Source organism: Cryptomeria japonica, chromosome 9 (genome assembly GCF_030272615.1).
Source record: "Cryptomeria japonica chromosome 9, Sugi_1.0, whole genome shotgun sequence".
NCBI classification, from domain to species: domain Eukaryota; kingdom Viridiplantae; phylum Streptophyta; class Pinopsida; order Cupressales; family Cupressaceae; genus Cryptomeria; species Cryptomeria japonica.
In genome coordinates this window covers 472,948,214-472,970,691 of record NC_081413.1, presented here as the reverse complement: position 1 = coordinate 472,970,691, position 22,478 = coordinate 472,948,214, and the positions used below count along the sequence as shown (strand labels likewise).

At 42.0% G+C, this 22,478-nt stretch overlaps 1 protein-coding gene across 2 annotated transcripts in view; it reads left to right on the top strand.

Annotated features, from left to right (window-relative positions):
• The window catches only part of LOC131075952 (uncharacterized), a 239,990-nt gene that overhangs the window by 123,155 nt on the left and 94,357 nt on the right, over window positions 1-22,478 (top strand). For both annotated transcript variants that reach the window (XM_059211023.1, XM_058012940.2), the window contains 3 exons: window positions 13,779-14,034; window positions 14,168-14,204; window positions 14,621-14,726. In XM_059211023.1, coding sequence (XP_059067006.1) covers window positions 13,779-14,034; window positions 14,168-14,204; window positions 14,621-14,726 — 399 coding nt within the window. The remainder of the gene's footprint in view (window positions 1-13,778; window positions 14,035-14,167; window positions 14,205-14,620; window positions 14,727-22,478) is intronic.

Below are 22,478 nucleotides of genomic sequence, written 5' to 3'. Positions count from 1 at the left end.
TTTGTAGGGCTCCCTATCTCAAGAGAGGAAATTGCTATGGCCATCTCCTCTATGGGCAATGACAGATCCCCTGGACCAGATGGATTCCCAGTGGAGTTTTATAAGAAAAACATTGAATGGATTGTAGGAGACCTTCATGACCTATATCTGGAGGCTATTTCGAAAGGAACCCTAGGCAAAGAGATCAACCAAGGGCTTATCAAGCTCATCTCTAAGGAGGGAGACAAGACCTTGATTAAGAACTTGAGGCCTATCACGCTACTAAATGTATCCTATAAAATACTGGCCAAAGTAGTAGCAAACAAGTTAATTGGAACATTGCCAAAAATTATTAGCCCTACCCAAACAGGCTTTGTTAAAGGCAGGTTTATCCTTGAGAACTTGGTGACCTACTGGGAGTCACTTGAATGGGCGAAGGTCTCCGGCCAGAATGGGGCTATGCTATTAATAGACTTTGAGAAGGCATATGACAGGATAGATTGGGGATTCATAATTCAGATGCTAGCTAGTCTGGGCTTCCCGGAGTCCTTCTGCAAGATTGTTCAGACACTACTTAGTGATGCCAATGTAGTTGTGGAAGTAAACGGATTAAAATCTAATAACATCATTCTCTCTAGATCAATCAGACAGGGGTGTCCTCTTGCCTCGGCCCTATTTGTCCTAGCTGCGGATGCTATGCACTATATACTAAAGGACTTCAGCCTATCCCCTATGGTCAAAGGAATTTCACTCCCTAACAAAGAAGAAATCATTAATATCCAGTTTGCGGATGAAACAGCTATTCTATTCTCCCTGGAGGAGGAAAACCTAACACATCTTCTTCACAACATTGAGATCTTTTGCAAAGCCTTAGGTAGTAGAATAGCCTTTCATAAATCTACCTTACTAGGATGGATTGACTCTCCTCCTATCTGGCTATCTAACTTTGATCTAAAGTGGGGAGGCCCAGATACCACATGGGAATCCCCTTCTTTGTCTCCCCGAACTTGAAAGAAATGTGGGAATGGTGTAGAAATAAGGTTGACAAGAAGCTCACAAAAGAACCGGAACTTCCTGTCCCTAGCAGGTCATTTTCAGGTCTGTCAGAAACTATTATCTTCATATAACATATATTGCTCCTCAACCTGGTTATTCAGCAATTACCAATTCAACTACATACAAAAACAAATCAGGAACTTCCTTTGGTCAGATGGGAAGGGCAAAAGGAAGCAACATGCTGTCAAATGGGATTGGTGTATCAAATCTAAGATGTAGGGAGGTATGGGCCTCAAAGACCTCAAACTTCAAGGAACTGCTCTGGCTGCCAAATGGATTTGTAAAGCCCTTGATGGAAACAAACCCTGGAAAGTGCTTGTTAGAAACAATATTCAACGCTTAACCGCAAAAACTGGAAAAAAATGGAAGAACCTACCCATTGGAGACCTGATTGCTGGGAATTTTGAGGTTTCCCCTGCGGGGTAAGAAGTCTTCAAGTCTATATGGAAGGCTTGGAACCATGTTAGACAATACATCAACAATAAAGACATCCTAGATCAGAAGGGCTCTCTCAATCTGGGAAGGTCTATATGGTGGAATGCTCTGCACAATGGGAAACAACTTGCTTGTCTTCAAGGATGCTCTGCCCTCAAATGGAACAACCAGGGAGTGATCACATTTGAATAGATTCTGGAAGATGGCATTTTGATGTCCTGGGAATCTCTCAGCTCTAAATTCAACCTTCCCCTCTCCCAGGCCAGAACCTAAAGTATCCTTAAGTCTGCACTTGCTCTCATTCTTCCCTCTTCTATCCCCTCCTCTCCCTCCCCTCTAGCCTCCCTCTGTTGGATAGATGGCTCTCCCCTCCTGCTAACCAAGGCCAAAATGATTTACTCGGCCCTTTCTGACTCTGTGGATATCCTTGACCACCTTAACAGCTCCTGGAACCTATCCTGGGGTTCAAAACAATGGCATACTAGCCTCTCGAGATTCTGGTCTAATCCAACTGAACCAAAAAAGAAATTTTTTACTTGGAGACTCTTGCTTCACAAACTACCACTTAAGGATAGCAATGGTGACCCCCTACTGTGCAAATTTTGTCGTGTCCCTGAACCTGTATACCACATTTTTTTAATTGTCATTTTGCCAAAGAAGTCTGGAATCTGTTTGGTATCTCACTTAATAACAACTGTTTTACTGTTGATGAGATGGTATTTGGTTATGTTAGAGGTGGCAACAAACATGCTAATCTTTTCTGGTCTGCTCTCTCCTTGGAAATTTTGTGGATCATTTGGAAATTTAGGAATGATGATGTGTTTAATGGAAAGAGTAGGAACCTGTTGACGTGTATTTTATACACAATCATACACAGAATAAAATACCAATAGGCATCTTATCCTCTCTTGAGAAAATAGTCTCTAACTGCTGAAGATCTGCAAAAAGGATCAGTTAGATGGACTCCAAGGTTCTTTTAGTGGGGTCTCCACGTGTGGACAAGCTTTTTAGTGGTATGATGTGATTTGCTGTTTCCTCCAAGGGGTCTTACGTATTCAAAGCTCGAAGATTTTACTAAACTAAAGGAACTTTCAAAAAAAAAGCAAAAGATAGGGTTTAAGAGGTCTAATCTAGCCTAACCCTATGAATGACTTAGCATGGACGAGACTTGGCAAGACTCAACCAACTTCAATTTTGCCATAAGATAACAACTCAATTGAAATTAGTGCGATCTTCTAAGGTAATAATGATGTTCAATGCATCAAAGACCAAGGACACTACTACGAAGGTACATATCCTAGATACGAAAATGCTTGAAGGTTAAGGACTCAAAATGTTCTCCAGTCGACCACGCAAGGCGTTCCTACAATCAGCAAGAAGCTAGTGGTTTGGATTGCGAATCCTACCAAATATCAAATCCCACACTTAGTCTTTCAAATTAACAAACTACTTTGATAGAGCGTGATTCAAGTACATCCAACAACCATGAAGATAACTTAAGAAATTTGCAACAAAACACCATAACTTCAATATTTTATTGATTTCCAAGTCATCATATACAACAATTGCTTGAATTTCTCTCTTCAAGACTCAATCTTGCTACAAAATAAAAATTGCTTCTAACTCTAATCTCTCTATTTCACTCTTATCTGACTATTCGACTATTAACTATTACCAAATGAAATGAAAAATGGGGGTATAAATAGCATCCCCAGTTACAATGAAAGGTCCAGATTGAAAATAAATCAACGGACAAGATCATGACACCTAGACCCTAATTAGGGTTTGTTACAAATGACCTCCTTTTTACTGAACAATATTAAATGCATAGCCAAATATTAAATTCGGCACAAAAATCTAGGAGGTATCAACCAATGAGAAATAAGATGTCATGTCATCTGTAACAACATTTCATCTAGAATCTTATTCCCTTTCCAATTCTCTTTCTTAGCATATGCAATGAATTTTGTCACGATTCCTTCGATTTCTGTGATTGGAATCTCGGGAAGATTCTTGATACTCTCTTCTAAGTGAATGACCTGATCGAATGCATCTAGAAGAGCTGCGTCCCAAGTAGGTTCAAGTTCCTTCGTTCTATCAATCAGGAGCATGGTGGCATACATCTGATCATACTGCTCATCTGTAACATCTGCGTCCTTGCGAAAGATGATCTTGATTCTATCCTCAAATTCCTGGATATCCACATCTGTCTCGACCTCGATCCTTCTGCCAAGAATGGTACGAAGTACCTCAAATACTTTGTCCTGGATCGGATTGATCACCTCCTCAACTTGACCACATCTAACACTGATGTCCTCGAAGAGAACACTCTTTATATGGAGTAAGGTTGACCACTGAAACAAACTGTGAGAATCACCTTCTAAGATCCTCTCCTGCGCTAAAATTCTTCTGCATGTATGTCTTATTATTTTCAAGACAGGGATGACAACGTCCTTGGTATGGGCAAATGCAGCTACTGTTGCCATCAATCTGTGGATAATCTCAAGAACTTGGATAGCCTGATGAATGATCTTCGACATCCTTGTAACAAACTCTATGGCCACTGTATGAGATCTATCCATCCAACTACATGTACGCTGGACCAGGTTCCTGAATCTTTCTGCTTCATTGATCGATTGAAGGGACAATGCCTGCACTGGTGATCTAACTGGATCCTGACGTCCCAAAGGCTCGTTGATGTGACTGAAATATGTCCTCCATGCACCTCTCTCTCTCTCAAGCTTTCTATTCTTTTCCACTTCTTCTCTAAGCTTGTCCTTCAATGCCTCAAATGTGTCGGTGGCATCATCTAAAGTCTGCTCTGCTGTGGATGGTCCTAACTCAAAAGTCTGTATATCATAATCCTCTGCTAGGATCTCACCCTCATATTTATCTGCTGCCGGTGTAGCTATCTGCAGTTTTCTAGACCCAGTCTCATCTCGAATCATCTTGGACATCTTTGTAGCCTTCTTCTTCTCTGTTGTCATATGTGAACGTCCAACAAGGCTCTCTAAGTCAATTGCATTGTCCTCGTCCTCAATTACGATCACCTTGGTTAATCTTTCCTTCAACCAATCTGGGATATTCGATCTTGTCTCTTGAACTTGAATTTCTTTATGTACTATTTCTTCTTGTCTGGGAGGAGATGTTACTTCATTATCTTCTTCTAACTCATAATCTTGGAGAGATCCATCTGACGAAACATGCTGTGTCTGTCCTTCCTCCTGTCTGTCATTCTGTACCATCGACTCCATGGACTCTTCCACTCGAACTGTTCTATTTTCCGGTCTGGAAGAAGTACCTGGTGTTTGATCTTTGTTGGCACCTTGCTTTTTCTTGGAAGACTCCTTCTTTTCTGATCTTTCCTTTCTCTTTGAACCTCTCGAATGGAGATTGCCCTCACTGGCACACCGAAGGTTACCTTCACCTGAATTCCTAGGATTAGGATTGCCTTCACTAACACTGGCTCCACCTTCGGCTGGTTTTTCTTCCAAAGTAAAAGACATAGCTATGCCTTGTTCTCTCAACTTCTGATGCTGAACGTCTACCCATCCGCGAGTACAAGACAAGACTGGTGCCATCAAATCATCTAAATCCACGGCCTCGGGCTCATTCCAATCCAATCTTATTGTTTTGCTTTCTCTATCATAGGAAGACTGGATGTGCCTGCCGTTGTCCTGAGCTTGGTCGGCCACTCTGTAAATCCTACATTTCCTGATGAAATCCAAAGGCAATCTAGAATGTATCTTACGTTTCACTTCAAGATCATCTAGGAGGTTCATCATAAAATCTTCAATTTGGTGCTCATGTCTAAATCTTCTACCGACCGTCTCCTCTAAATGTCCATGTGGATCAAAGCTCTCTCTCCAAGCAAAAGATGAAAAAGAATACAAGGCTAACTCCTTCTCTGCGTCATCCATGGCTAAGACATTAGGACATACCTCAACTGAATTACCCAAAATAATAGGTACCTGGACTCCATTCTGATGTCTGTGTCTGAATGCCTTCACATATGCTGCCAACTGCCTTGTTACTTCAATTAACACAATTCTGTCTGTCGGGTACCTCGGCAACATGTATGGAGGTAAAGGACATCCATGCACTCTAATGTAAGTGAACTTGGGAAACTGAATGAACCAAGCACCGTACCTCTTGATGAACTCCTGGGCATCTTGAGATAATCTGTTGTGAATTCCACCTTGCAATGTCCTTGTGATGTTCATCGTGAAAGTATCATTGACTAACTTGTAGTTCTTTCCTGGCGGATGATGCAAGTAGGTATAGGATTCACAAGCTCTGACCTCGCCGGGTCCTCTTCCAATCACTCCTCTGTGAGGTAGTCCTGCGTACTCAACGCTCCTGATTAAGGCATAGATGACGTATGAACTCATGTGGAAGGACTTAGTAGCCCTGAGTCTTCTCAACTGTACGTCTAAGCAATGGCTAATTATCCTAGCCCAATGTATCGTACCCTTTCCTTGAACAATCACCTGGATGAAGTAAAACATCCACTTCTCAAAATAGAAGGCATGAGGTGCTCCTGTAACTCTGTTGAGCATGGTAATCAAATCTCTGTATTCCTCCTGGAAATCAATCCGGTGTGGTGTGTTCGGTACCTTGCTTAGACGGGGACGACTCTTGAGTAGCCAGTTCTTGTTGATTATGCTTAGGCAAGCATCTGGATCATCATCGTACACTGATCTGGCTCCTTCAATGCTCTTGTATATCATGTCCCTGTGCTCTGGAAGATGGAAGGCTTCACTTATGGCTTCCTCTGAAAGGTACGCCAAAGTGTTTCCCTCATTGGACACAATTGTCCTGGACTGTGGATTGTAGTGACGGGCACACTCGATCATCAACTCGTGGCACTGAATAGCTGGAGGAAAACCGGCCGCCTTAATGATGCCACTCTCTATTATTCTCCGGGCGACAGGTGATGGCTTGCCGATGTAAGGGACCTCTCGGAACTTCTTCGTGCTAAAGTTCCCCAAGTTGGTATCTCCAATGTTGCTCCACTTCGACACGATCTTGGTCTCCACCTCTTCGGTCTTCTGATCTTCTTTCATGAGAGCTGAGCGGCTGGTGGATGCTCCCGCCTTTGGGGTTGCCATACCTACACAACATTTCATTATAAGAACTAGATTTTGCAATAAATAGCGTAAATAAGAGAGAGAAGTTTTTAGGAAACGTCATGATAAGTCTCTAGAGTTATCATTTCCTAAAAAACAACGATTGAGCTAAGAGATTCAAAATTCAAAATTTCAAAATTTGAAATACGACGATGAATGAATAAAGCAATAATAATTAAATCGCCATACCTCGATAGAGAGCTAACTCTAAAATGCAAAAAGGAAAAGATCGCCTAGGGAAAATTGGAGGAGTAAAATAGTCTTCAATGTGGTCTCCTCAAAATCGACTTCGCCACCTTTGGATTTCAATGTGATCTTCAAGTATCGCCTTTGGCCTTGTCTTAAATGGATGTTCAAATTCGCCCTTGACAAATCGCATCAAATAGATCTTCAAGTTCGCACCACCCTTGATGTATAAAGCGCCACCCTTTGGATGAATGAAATTCGCACCACCTTTGGTCTTCAACGCAATTCACACTCCACACTTGATGATATTAGCGCCACCTTTGGTTTGAAATAGCACTTCTTTCCTTCTCTTCAAGATCGCATGTGAAAGGATAAAAAAAAATAATGATGTGAAAATGAACATTTCACTCCCCTTATATATAGCGCTCACACCTTTTCATCCCCTAGGCCGACTTGATAAATAAAACCATTTTTCAAAATGATTTTAAATGATTTGCAATAAAATAACAACGCCGACTTGCTTAATTGAGCGCTCTAAATTCGATTTTATATTAATTAATTAATTAATTATTAATGCCTTGCGTTTGCAAATTTCGATTTTTTAATTAAGGCAAAAATAATTAATAAAAGATAACGCCATATTAAATGCTAAATAAAAATGGATTTTCAATTTTTTAATCGATTTAGCATTTAAGGAAATTTAAATTTGTTTATTTGGCGCCAAAATATGAAAAAGGAAGGGACGTACCTCATCGCTCTGGTCCCTTGGAGAGGGACAGGAGCGATTCAACATTTTTGTCCTGATTTTGCATTTCTTACGTCCAACTCCTTCATCTCCACGTTGAAAATCGATCATCTTGATAGGTTCTTCGCATTTGATTGCTTTGCATGTGTGCTTAAGTGCCTTTTGAGTGTACATCGCCCTGGTCCTTGTCCAAAGGACAGGAGCGATCTTCTTGTTTCCACGTCCATCTTGCATCTTTTAACTTCGATCTTTTATTGTTGGCGAATAACATCCTTTGTTCGTGTCTTTTGCGCTTATTCCATTTGCTCGCATGAAGTTTTGGGCGTATTAAAGGGATCATCGCCCTTGTCCCTTGGAGAGGGACAGGAGCGATCCATGTTTTCTCCTTGACCTTGTCAACTTTAAACCTTGATCTTTGTTGTGATGTCCTTCAAACGTCGTCCTTCACCTTACCTAACCTCGCCTAGCTTGGATCTTGAAGGAAAATGAGTGCTTTTGATAGTATCGCCTTGGTCCTTGTCCAAAGGACAGGAGCGATGGGAGCTTTTCACCTTGATTGGCAATGTTTGGACGTTGAAAAACTCTTGCATTTATCTTCAAACGATGCCTTGGACCATGCATTACTTTATGAAATCTTGTTCTTACGTAAATCTTGCACAAAATGACCAATGCATCTAATATCGCCCTGGTCCCTTGGAGAGGGACAGGAGCGATCTATGTCCTAGGATGCGAATTTCATCATTGTGACGACCTTTTAATGTTTGTGCTTGCTAAAGACGCCTTGAAATGTCCCTCGCCACCTTGTCTTGACTTGGATCGACCTTGAACTTGCATAGGAAGTAACATCACCATTGTATCGCCCTGGTCCCTTGGAGAGGGACAGGAGCGATCCTCCTTTTGTAGCCTTTATATCACTTTATCAGGTTCCAAGTCTATATTCAACGGATTCGTCTTTCTTCACTCCATTCGTTCATGCCTTAACATCATCTGTAACTTTGCAAGAAAATCATTTATATCAAAAATCGCTCTGGTCCCTTCTTGAGGGACAGGAGCGAACTAGACATTTAGGACCTTTGTGGATGTCCAAAAAATCTTCAATTTGTATTCAATGCGTCCATCTCATGTTTTCCCTTGTTTTTGAACGTAAACTTGCCTTGACATTTGCCTGGATTCTGTCTAATGAAGGAAATCGCTCTGGTCCCTTGGAGAGGGACAGGAGCGACAAGGTACCTCGCCCTGGTCCCTTGGAGAGGGACAGGAGCGAACTTTGCATTCTGGGTTATTCTCCTTCATTTTTGCATCTCAAATTATATTCATTTGGCAAAGCATCTTCCTTCGGACCCTTTCAAATTGTTAAGTCATCGAAATCTTGCAAGGACAAGGCGAAATTTGATTTGTAGCTCCGGTCCTTCACTGAGGGACAGGAGCGATTTCCCTCCTGGAGGCATTTCTGTGCTCATAAAAATCTTCAATTTATATTCAATGGAAAGATATCGCCGTTCTCCATCACTTCCAACTTGAAATTTGTCTGGACTCTGCAGGGATGATGAGATATTTGAAAATGAGCTCCCGTCCTTCACTGAGGGACAGGAGCGATTTTGCTCCTACAGGCCAAAATAACATGATTTTTCACATTTTAACACTTCACGAGGTGAAAACAAATCAATTCCAATGCCCAGGATCAAAATAAAAAAAGGTCAAAATTTGGTCAAAATATTCAATCGGACAAAAATTCACATTTCACTTTCAATACTTAGACAAATTTGAGCTCTGCATCAACATTCCAATTGAAAATTAGACCATTTTGGCGAACTCATTGCATTCAAAATTTGCATCCTAGAAAAGGAAGCTCAAAAGCTCTCAAAAACGACTGGATTTTGGCCTGAAAAGACAAAAATAAAAACCCTAAGGCTTGACCCGAAATCCAGACAACTAACAAACTAACAAAACCCTAAAAACGAAAGCGAAAACGAGCGAAAAACAAGCAAAAAGAGGGGGTCCCCATTTGCGATGGGGCGATGTGTGAAATGGTCACAACAGAACCTCATTGAGTCTGTTAGGAGACTCATCCGCTACCTTGTTGATATGCAGGTCACAGTGGTACTAAGACTGGAGGAAGACAAATTTGACAGGTGGCTAAAGAATGGAACTACCCTCGTCTTCATTAGAGAGCTTTCACATGGCTTCACGTGGGATCTCATGGGAAGCAACAAAACTCATTTTGAACAGGGGCTGATGAGATTCATGCAAGAGATGGAGGCACGGCAACAGAGAGAAGACTTCAGTGAGTTGGAGCTGGAAGGACTACCCTCCCACCCCTTCAGAGGTCAGTTTGCCGAAGGAAATGTGCTGATCTGGTACGAGGGAGAGCTAGGTTGGACTGCATGGCTCCCCCCTATGGGCGACAACAATGATCCTGATTCCTCCTTTGTGTTTAGTTAGTTGTATACCCCATGATGCATTTTGATATGTCTATCATTTTGTGTAATTTTGTAACTCAGCTCCAATGTATATGAACTTATATCATGACTCGTGATCCCGCCTGATATAGCTCCTGCAATTTATGTTCTAACTCTATAGCTGGCTGCAAGGTGTCCAACCAAGACTCTCGAATTTTGTAACTGTTGTTTATATGATGGTTAATATAAAAAATTAACTATATTAAAATATTAAATTCTAATTTATTAAAAATAATATTAAATTGTAATATCGTAAGCATTACAATTTCTAACAAAAACTTAATGTAAATAAAATAAAATTATTAACTCTATTATTAAAAATGTAAAAGATTTTTTAAATTAATAAATATTTAATTTATTCTATCTTATAAATTAATAATTTAAAATTAAAATAAATATGTACCCTACCTGCAAAAGTTTCTGCTGGATTATGGGAAAGTACCTACGAAGTCTTAAGCCGTCGAAACTTTGTAGGCCAAACGAATTGTGTTTAGCATTTTCGTCGGATTTAAATGCTTTTTTTGCAATTTTGAATCAATATAATGTACGCAGTCCCAAACAAATCTCGCATGCTGTCATGGCCGAAAAACGACAAGGTCTACTTTTATATGAATTGTTGGCACTCTTTAGAGTTTTATGGGGGTCGTGGTTTGCAGCAAACTACAACACGATGATTTCTGATTTAACGCACGTTTAGTCACGATGTTAATGCAATTTTTAGCCGACTAATACGCTAAATAATTGTTGACTGGCGTTCAATGATTTTTAAGCAAAATCCGTGATTTTTTAGGGGAATAAATCATTGCCGGGTGTGATTCAATAAAAATCGTGATTAATCGGGTTTTTTTGCAGACTTTTGCTTCTTTTGTTAGAACTACTAACTAACATTATAAAAATGATTCATCATAGTTATTCAATTGCTAACAACCAAACCAATAGTTGCAACTAACAATATATATTCACTCCCAAACCAACATAAGCTAAACATACCAAGAAAGCTCTTCACACTACCAACTTCGAATTCTGAAAATACCAATAACACACTAGAAAACATAGACCAGCAAGCTACGGACACACTAAAATGCTGACAACTCGCCCAAAACAACTCCGAATGACTTGAAAACAGAAGCAAATGAGAGATATGACAGAGACGATATAACTAGAACCTCAAACCTGCATCATAGGCGCGAAAACCAAACAGCACATGACCCGAGGCAGCCAAGGAATGGTACGGCCCAATTGGGAAGTACGATTTGCAATATAAAATTCAAATCAGCAAATGAGGATCCGCAAATTGGTAGACTCCATCGCCTAGGGGAAAGAATAATCAGAGCCAATACCCAGAATAACTTGGTGAACACACAGGGACCCACGAACAGATTTCTACTTCAGCACACACACCAACCAACAACATGAATACTCGGAAAACACTCCAAATATCTGAAACTGATACACAAATCTGCAACATTGTTCCTCAAATCTACTCCTCTGAATGAAGAGCAGTCACAAGCTCAAGTAGTTGCTATATTGCAAGCAAGAAACCAAGCGGGAGCTAGGAGGTATGCATTCCCCGAAGCTTCACTCCAAATTTCGGCAGCACTTCGTTATATTTTCTTCATGGATCCCCCAAATGAAGGCCAAGGCACTTATTTATAACCTTCTCCCCAAATCGAATTTCTTCTCCCTCTAATATGGGATTAAACAATGGCATTCAAATTTCCTTTAATTTTTTTCATTTCAATACCTCACCAAATCGCCCAAGTCACATCCACCTTTAATCGCCACTTTGATAAATATAATGATTATAAAATAATATTGATGAAATTCTACTTTGGCGTCTCAATATGAAGGTGGAATATTTCGCCAAATAGACTTAGGATAAAAATAATATTTCCCTTCTCTAAGTCGTCTAAGATCATTGCAGAGTCACCTTATTAAAATTGCCAATAATGTGTAAAGTGAGTGCTCAACAATGACTTATAAATAATAATATAACTTAGGCAATCTTAGTTAGAAAATCGTTCAAGTTGCCTTAAGTTATAATTTAATAAAAAACACCATGGCGACCCCTTGATGTCACAACACAAATTACGTCTAGGCCATAGGGAATAATAAAGTATTAAAAAAATACTTTTTCCTTCCAAAAACTGAATATTGCCAAAATGAGTTGAGGCCAAGGTACTGAACTACATTGCAGAAAATATTCATCTGAGTTCGAACATAGGATCCTGCCAAAAATAACATTGCCAGACAGCCACTTAGTTGAGATGCAAAAGCCCTGCCAAAAATAGCACTACTAAAAATAGTACTTACTATAAATAGCATACTACTAAAAATAGTGTGTCAAAAGTCATTTTCATCACATTCTGAGCAGCAATCATGGCTTGCTAAAAATAGTAAGTCCAGAAATCATCTCCGAAGAATTTGCCTGTCAAACCACGTTGGAGCTCTAAAAAACCAAAAAAAACCCTATAAAGAAAGCAGTCGTCAGCCTGTCGCAATTTACTAAAAATAGTAAATTCAGAAATCTTCTTTGATTGGAATGTATGTAATACCCTCCTAAAGCTCGCGAAAAACCCAGAAAGAATCTAGAGAGAAAACTATAGAACTCCTGCAAACACCTCTCTGAAAACCTTCCTGAAGACATAAACCCTAATTTAGTCTCTGGTTAGCCTACGGGTTTCCAAAATAGGCTAACACTCCATCCATAATCTAGAACTGAGAAGGGGACATTACTTGTCTCACCTAGGTCGGAGTTTGAGAGAGTTGTGCATTATTCTGTACTCGTTAGTGCAAAAATTTAGATAGCTCAAACACAGACCTAAATGTAACTTTCAAAACTTGACAACCTTGGGACTCCCAACAACAGTATGCACTTCGACCATCATTTGTTGCTCTTAACAATTTTAGTGATCATTCTGACATTGTAGAGCAAGACCTACATGAAGCACTTGCAATTCCGTCACCACTCCAACATTTTGCAACTTTTCTTGCATTTTTGACAATTTTGATGACAACTTTGCAATATTTGAGCAACTTAGCATCATTAACAACATTTGCATGATTGCCATCACACACCTCCTCAACCTTGTCCTGACAAAACCTATCCTCTCACAAGCAAAGGCTAACGACGCTTAAAAAACTATTGCGAAGCTAAGCAAACTAACAAAATGACAACCCTAAAAAGTGAAAAGTGGGGTTCCCCATGTGCAATGGGACAATGTGTGAAAACGTCACAACACATGGTAGAATGTCATCCCTCTTACGCATGTTTTTGCAATGTTAAGTGATCTCATTTGTTGGGGAATAATACAACTGCTATCTTTTTATGTATTGTAAGAGTGAATTATTATTGGTTTATTTGGGGTCTTGTAGGTTTATACGCAGTCAATGCTGACATGAACTTAGTGACAATTCTTGGGATTCATAGCATTTTAGGTATGGCTTCTTAAAGGTCTGTACAACAGGACAATGAACTGTATGAGATGCCAATATTCTGGTTTCTGCATGGAAGGTGCTAATTATGTTTCTGCCAGCAAGGATGGAGGAGGATGTTGCCAAAGGTGTACAATAATTGTGTTTGGCCTTGATATGCAAAGCCAGCAACTTTGATAGACATGTTCTGTGCCTGTGCTCCATAAGTAGCTTTAGTGCTAAGTGATTTTAAAATCAAAAGTTTCAATATTCTTGGATGACAGTAGAAATGATACAAATCAATGAGGTTATAATCGATAAGTTAACATTGTTGTACAAAAAACTTACCTAAAGGCTGAAATTTTTCTTGTGAAGGCTGCAGATGATGCTACAGTGATGCGTTTTTTGCGTGCACGAGATTTCAATGTGCAAAAAGCATCTCAGTTTTTCCTGAAATATCTGAATTGGAGACGGGCATTTGTACCTCTTGGCTATATTCCAGAGTCAGAGGTCTGTAATGAGCTTGAAAAGAAGAAGATTTTTATACAAGGTTTCGACAAACAAGGGCACCCAATTGGAGTAATTCTTGCTGCAAGGCATAACAGTGACAGGGACCTAGAGGAGTTTAAACGTAAGTGGCTCTTTTGAATCCAAATCTTATATTTAATAACTGTTGGATCTTCTGAATCCTGGACTCTTGTATAAATTAACTTATTGTATTTAATAGTCTGCAATATTAATGGTTGTCTTGTCTGTTTCTATAGGTCTTGTTGTCTATGGATTTGACAAAATATGTGCCTGGTAATTTCTCACAACTTTTTATAGTTTTACTTGCGCATTATTTCTAAGGTTAACCTGTTTTGGGTTTTGGTTTTACCTCCTTTAAGTTTGCCATCTTTTCTTTTGCTTCTAATATATATTATATCATGTGTGCTTTTTGGCTCCTGGGTTCTGTGCTACCCTATTACTTTTTAGTATGACTGGATTTATTTAATCTGATTGACTCACTTTGGTCAAATGTGGATATTAATATAATTTGTCTGATTTTCTTTCTTCTTTCTGCATAAGGATGCAGTCCAGACAGTTTCTACTTAGGAAATTTCATGTTGTCTAAAGCCTAAATGTTCCAGTGATGTATTTGCTTTTAGCTGAGGCCATATAAAGAAAAAGACTAGGAAATAAATTTACCTGGAGTAATGTTTATTCAATCTGTGCAGCTTGCCAAGCGAACAGGAAAAATTCACCATCATCGCAGATCTTGAGGGCTGGGGCTACAAGAATACAGACATCCGTGCTTATCTCGCAGCACTTGAAATAATGCAGGTGAGCTTTGTTTCCAACAAGTTAAATGTGGGTCATTTGTGGCATTAATAACATTCTTTCTTTATCTCTTTGTAAATTGTTCAAGGAGATTCATGCAGTGGAATTTGTTACAGTTATATCTCTAAAACCTATGAATTAGTTTAAACTTAAATTACTCTATGCTTGTACGTACAGAAGGATTCTTCCTTTATCTGTAATCAAAATTTCCAGTTAAATAATTTTGTTAGTTTTATTGCTAATTTTGCGTTCATTTGAATTCTTGTTTTTGCTCAATTAGGGAGACATCACAAAGTGAGATTTCTTTACTTCATGTTCCTGTTCTTAAACTCCAGCAATATTGTACTCAGATCCTCTTGTGTTTTCATGAGTCTTTGTGCAATGTGGCTTGTTGCCTCTGTTCTTTTAAATCTATTAATCTTAATCATCTTGTGTCAGATATCTAGCTGCCACAGGAAATGGCTCTCACTTTTTTACCTTCAGAACACCCTAAGTGGATGCTTGCGTTACATTTGCCTCAAAATTTCCTATCTTATGCTCTTAGAATTTAGGCAGATCAGGTTTTAAAAAGGATTTTTATGTGACTGAAAAAATGTATACAGATTCAGACATCTTCTCCCTGTCTGATCAGATCCCTGTGGATGATGATTTTTTTGTGGTGGCTGATCTTTGGGGTGCTGCAGCACTGTTTACACTTGGCCATGGTTGTGGGTGGTGTTTTGCCAATAAAGTGTAATTCAATTCATTGCAGAAATAATAGACATGACAGAATATAAAGAAACTCAGATCTTCATTGATTCATAATAATGTCAGTACAATGACAATGACCATACTAACTCTGTCTCCATGACCAAGGACTCGTTAATATATAAAGGTGACCGGTCAGTTACCCGGTGTCAACTGTTGACAACCGACGGGTTAACTGCCGTCATTAACTCTAATTACATTAAATGTCTTATTGCTTAATTACCCGACAACATAATCTCCCCCAAAAAGAAATGTCGTCTCCGAACGACAGACAACAAAATGGGAATGATATGCCTACAACAGATAACAACTACGAAACCCCACAAAATAACAACTACACACAGACTACTGAGGGGGTAAGGGAGGCGTCCCTGATGGTGGAGGGGTTGGGGCTGCTACTGCCAACTACTCCCGAAGCTGTACCACCTAGTCGGTCCGGTATCGGAGGTCCTGCTCAGCCTACAACTACCGCTCTCGGGAACTCCTCACTCGAAACGCTGCCTCCATCAATTCCTGATGCTTCGCCTCCAACTCGGCTGCCAGGGTAGCAACTTTCGATTCTGCTGAGGCTCTCTCATTTGACTGCACTGCCAACTCTGCCTTCATGGCACTCAATTCTCCTCTCACGGTGGCAAGGATCTCATCTGTACTCCTAGCATGGGTGCGCTGCTGCTCTAACTCTATCTCCAATGCAGGGATGCGAGTGGCCAACTCCTCCTGAGCCCTATCCGCCTTGAGCTGAGTCTCTCGAAGCTCGAGATACCTATCTCGTACAGCCTGCTCAATCCGTCTGACCACAGACTGTGTTTGACTCCCTCCGGCCACCTCTTGGCTTTGCCACTCTGCTCGCATCTCTGGAAGATCAAGCGTCGGCCATCCATGCTGCTCAAAACATTGCTCAAATGCCACTGCTACTCTAGATGTAGCAAACGCAAGGAGTCTCCGCAAAGTGAGCTGTCCGACAGACTCTTCTATTGTCGAGGCAACCAGTAACTGAACCTCCTCCTCCATCCTGGCTAAGAACTGCACCATGGCAGTAGGTCTCCCCTCTCCAATCCGTCCAACCTGATGCTGCTGCTGTGGTGATACCGCCCCCTCCTCCACCAGCGGTGTCTTTCTATCGCCTTGCTTTCTAGTGCCATTGTCCAAGTCGATAACCCCTGGAGGTGAAGGAATACAAGGGTAGGAAGGTGTGGGTGGTGCCTGCCTGCATGGGGATGAAGGTAGAGCCGCATATCTGTCTAGCCATGAATCGACATCGTCCCCGGCCGGCCTCTCCTTGACCATCCTTTGGGCCTCCTATGTCTTAGGTTCCGTCAAGATGACGGGCGTGCGTACTGGTGCACTCGCTGGTGTCGTCATCTTGGCTGTGACTGGCGATGGCTGGATTGGTGGAGGCCGAGGATGCATCTGACCAAACCTAGGTATGGGGATGGTAGAGATGGTACTCACTGTGACTCCAGATGATGCCAATGGTCCTCCCTCTCCTCCGACGGTCAGGAATGCTGGAGTAAATACCATCTGGCCGGCCCTGCCAACTCCCCCTCTAGGCATTCCACGATGCCCCCTCGGTACACTTGCCAACGATATTGTCTGAGTGGTGGGGGTCTCCTGTGGCGGTACTGGCTGCTTGGTCTGTGAAAGCCTAAAGGTGCTATCTTCCTCTGAATCATCTGACCCCTCACTTTACTCCTCACTAGTGCCATGTCGTCCTGAATCCGTGTCACTGGCCGACACCACTATGTGGACCTGTCTCCTCCTCTTCCTGCTAGTCTGTCCCTCGGCGGTAGTCAAAATATCCAGCTCTGACCAATAAAATATAGCTGGCTTAAGGGAGTCGATGCTATCCTGTGGCTGCCGTCCTCTACGGTGTGGTGGCACCTGTACCTGCACGGAATCTAAAAATAATCTGATAGCGTGATGTGACATATAAAATACTTTATGTTTCAGCATCATACAGTCGTGGGCTCTGTCTGACAGTAGACTGGCCCAATCATACACCGTGCCCTTTCTGAGTCCTGCCATCAATGCGATCATAGGTACTGTCGTGTCTGACGCTCTGCTGGAGCCAGTCAGCCTGCTCTGTACTACGTCAAGTAAACATTGCCAGATGCCAGATTTTAAAAATGTCTTCTTCAGACCTCTTCCCTTCGGATCCAGGATGGGACTCCATTCTTCTGTAGTCAAGTTGTCCCTACACATTTCTTTTAATAGCTGGGTTCTTCTTTCCTCAAACAACTTTGTTACCTTTTTGTCAATCTTTTTACCCTTGTCAGGAATGCCAAATACTCTCTCAAAATCATTAGAGTTAAATGAAACAATGATGTCAATGTGCTGGAAATTGAATGACGATGTGCGAAGTTCAGGATCATATGTTTTAATCATTTGTTGTAGGAAGGGTTCGAATTCCTTAATATTAAAAATGGGCATCTGAATAGCATCATGGACCCTAGCTTTTGTTAATTCAATTTTTACCTCAATATCTGACGGGCTCGTGGCATTTTCCCACCATTGCCTGCACACCGTTCCAGCCAAACCCTCGAATAGAATTGTATCTACGGTGACCTGCGTAACTCTTCCCTTTCCTGCATCCTGTGCAATTGCTTTGCCCTTGTCTTGGTCGCCCATTGCTACAGCAACTTTCTTTCTGGCTTCCTTCTTGGTTTGCTCTTCTCTTTCTTGCAATTTCTTCCTCCAGTCTAGCTTTTTCAATCCCCTAGGTTCAGTCGCCATTAATCAAAATAAAATAAAAATTCCTTGTCTGGGGTTCGATTTGTAACTGTTTCGAGCCTTAACTGTCTTTTGTTTTGTATGGATTTGCCTTGCTAATGTGGTACAGCTGATTTGATTGTACGGCTATCACCCGACAATTTTCTAACTGGCAAGTAGCTGATTTGTCCACACGGACGTCTTTATAACCCGACAATTTTCTAACTTGGCAATTTCCTGAGTATTCATGCCATATAAAACACTTAATGACAAAAAAAAATAACTTTAACTTTTTTCTGTACGTCCCTTTTTTCTTTTTTTTTTTAACTCAATTCCATACGACCGTACGGTTTTTTTTTTTTGGTTTTTTTTTAAAACTCAATTACGGCCTTTTCCGTATGACCGTATGGTTTTTTTTGTTTTTTTGTTTTTTTTGAATTTTTTTTTTAAAATTCCGTACTGTACGGCCGTACGAACCCACTGTACTGTTATTTCTGTATGACAACATTTTTTATATTTTTTAATTTTTTAATTTTCCCTTTTTTTTTTCCTACAACACCGTACGGGGTCGTACGGACCTACCGTACGGTCATTTCCATACGACCGCACTTACCTGTCCGCTTGGGCAGACCTCGTCTCTTGCCTCCGTTGGTGATAGATTTTCAACTTGGAGCCATTTACAACATCGGACACCTCCATCCCGTCCATCGTCCACAGCTTGATGGCTCTGTTCGCGCCAACTTCGCGAATCTTAAAGGGACCTAGCCATTTTACCCCGAACTTGCCTGGCTTAATTTCATTTCGACCATTAAACTTCAATACCAATTGCCCCGGGGTGAACTGCATCCTTCTTAAATGTTTTTCGTGCCAGGCTTTCCGTCGTTGCTGAGCTGTCTCCGTCGCCCACTGTGCCATCGTTTGTCTTTCATCCAACTTATTCAGGGCGTATAGTCTCTCTCGGAGGCTTTCCATGTCACCTAACCTATTGTCAATGGCAATTCTGAGACTTGGCACCATGAATTCCACTGGCACCACAGCCTCCTGGCCGTACATTAATTGGAATGGTGTCTGCCCAGTGTTTACCTTGTAAGTTGTTCGGTACGCCCAAAGTACCGACGGTAGACGCTCCTCCCAGTCTTCCTTCTCAACCCCGTAGGCCCTATAAATTACTGACACCATGATTTTGTTGGTCGCCTCAACCTGGCCGTTTGCCCGAGGATAGCACGGACTTGATAGAGAATGGAAAATTTTGAATTCGGTTGTCAACAGCTGGATAATGTGGTTTACGAAGTGCCCTCCTCTATCACTTGTCAATTGTATAGGTATTCCGTACTGGGTGATAATCTGTTCATAAATAAATCTCGCCGTACTAATGACGGAGTTGTCTGCCAAGGCCCTCGCTTCGACCCATTTGGTCAAGTATTCGGTCGCCACGACAATGTATCTACATTGTCGGGCCCGGCTTGGTTTCAACGGACCAATGAAGTCTAACCCCCATCTTTCGAACAGCTCTTGAGCATTCAACGGGTTGAGTGGCATAAAATCTCTCTTTAACGGTCGTCCAGCGCGTTGACATGTATCACAACTTGTCACCCATTCTCTGGTGTCATTATGCACTGTCGGCCACCATAAGCCTGCTAGTAAGACTTTCCTTGCCGTCGTGTCCGGTCCCATGTGTCCTCCTGCGACCCCTTCATGTGCTTCTCTCAGGACTCCTGGGATTTCCTCTTCCAAGACGCATCGTCGTAGGATCTGGTCAGGTCCCATCTTGTAGAGAAGGCCATTTATAAGTTGGAACGTTTTGCTTCTTAGTACAAGTTTTCGTCTTTCGCCTGACGACATTTCCTTAGGAAATTTTGAAGTTGACAGGTATTCGCCCACACTCGTGTACCAGGCAAGAAGGACGACAATGCGGAAGAGATGGGCGTCCGGAAAATCCTCGTTAACACCTTCGGCTGGCTCTCCAGACTTGATCCGTGATAGCTGGTCGGCGATGACATGGCTCTTACCAGGTCTAACAATGATGTTGAATGTAAATTCTTGTAACAGCAACAGCCATCGGCTAATCCGCCCCTAGATGATTGGCTTGTTCACCAGGTACATCAACGCCTGGTGATCCACATAAAATGTGAGTGGTGTCGCCAATAGGTAATGTCGGAATTTCTGGACGGACTATACCATCCCAAGGGCTTCTCTCTCCGTCGTGCTGTAATTCTTCTCTGCTTTTGACAAGAGTCGGCTTGCAAAATACACTGGGTGGTCTAGCCCGTGGCTGCCAACCTGCGCCAGTGTGGCCCCTATGGCAAAGTTGGATGCGTCGACATGTACATGGAACTCTTTGTCCCAGTCTGGATATGTCAGGATTGGCGCACCTACCAACTGTGACTTTAACTCCTGGAACGCCTCTTCTTGGGCCGTCCCCCAGATGTACGGCTCCCCCCTTCGTGTCAGCATATCAAGTGGGTATGATACTTGGGCAAAGTTCTTAATAAACTGCCTATAATACCCAATGTGTCCAAGAAATGACTTGACGCCAGTGACATTGTCGGGCACCTCCATCTCCACAATGACCCGTACCTTGTCAAGGTCAGTCTTCAGTCCGGCCTTGCAGACGATGTGCCCTAGTAACTTGCCTTGAGGCACCATAAATCTGCATTTCTTGGGATTTAGGGCGAGGCGGCTCGTCGGCATCTTTCCATGCATTTGCCAAGTGCGGCGAGATGTGCCTCTTTCATGCTATAAATGGACCAGTCGTCCAAGAATGCTTTGAAGTTTCCTACGGACATTTTGTCGAAAATATGGAGGATTATCCGTTGGAAGGTAGCTAGCGTGTTGCACAACTCGAATGGCATCCGGTTGTATGCATAGACGCCATCTTCTACGACAAAGGTGGTCTTCAATTTGTCCTCCTCTGCAATGGAAATTTGATTATATCCGGAGAATCCATCCATAAATGAATAAATTTCATGGCCCGCTACTTCCTCGAGGATGGTGTCTGTGAATGGTATGGGAAATGGATCTTTAATTGTGACAGCATTCAAACACCTGAAGTCTACACAGATTCTTATTTGATCGGCCTCCTTTTTCAAGGATATCACAATGGGTGATACCCATTCGCTGGTCTGGACCTTGAAGATGATTCCTGCATCGAGCATGCGGTCAATTTCGTCATTTACCCTAGTGGCATAATTTTTGTTCATCCTGTATCGCCGCTTCCGTACAGGCACAGCTCCGGGAACCAGAGGGATCCGGTGTACACAAAGTTCTTGTGGTACCCCTTTGAGGTCTTTATACGTCCAGGTGAACACATCCTTGTACTCTGTGAAAATTTTGAACGCCGCCGTCTTCAAGACCGGATTCCAGTCGTCGCCGACCAGAATATTTTTCTGTTCTGAAGTTTCTCCAAGGTTTGTAATTTTCAGTGCGGATTGCTCGTACCTTATGGGCTTACTCTTGTCGAATTGGTGCGCTGGTGCGTCATCCACAGGGGCATCCCCTTCCTTGTATTGTCCGTACTCTGGCGGGAACTCGTTCTCATCAGGTTCTTCTTCGATCTCCAGCACATTGCACCCATACAATAATTCATAGTCTTCCATTTGCCAATGGAAGAGCCCTCTCAAAGAATCCGTCTCATCCTCAGAACAGGCTTGAATTCCTAAGATGCCTTCGTCATCTGGTTCCCTACCATCCTTCCCTTCGTTCGTACCGTCGTCCTCGTCGGACTCTGACTCTGATGCCAACTCTTCACTGACCAGTTGTGTTTTGAGGTCAACGATATATCTTCTACTGGCCATTTCCATGGACAAGGTGTTCTTTTTCCAATTGTGGTTTGCTTTTGCCGCCACTAGCCAGCCTCTGCCTAGGATGGCATCATATCCCTTCTTCTTCAATGGGATGACCACAAAGTTCAAGACGAACGGCTATGTTCCGATCGTCACTGGCTGCACCATGAGTGTGCCAAGCGGCTTGATGCCGTGTTGGTCTGCTCCCAATAAATTAAAGGTGGATGGCTAGAGAGTAGGTTTGCCCAATTTTTTCCATGTTTCCTTTGACAAGACATTTACTCCCGACCCGCCATCGACAATGGTGTCGATCAAGATGGTGCCCAGTATACCCATTTCCACCACTGCTGGGTGTCTACCATTATTGATCGTTAGGGCTAATGGGTCTGCCGCCGTCTCGCCAAGGTTGTCCCTTCCATGTGTTGGTCGGCCGATTAGGGTTATCAGTACGGATTGCAGAAGTGCCGTCCGCAAGTGTGGCATACTTTCCAGGAGATCCTTCATTTTGACGGGTATC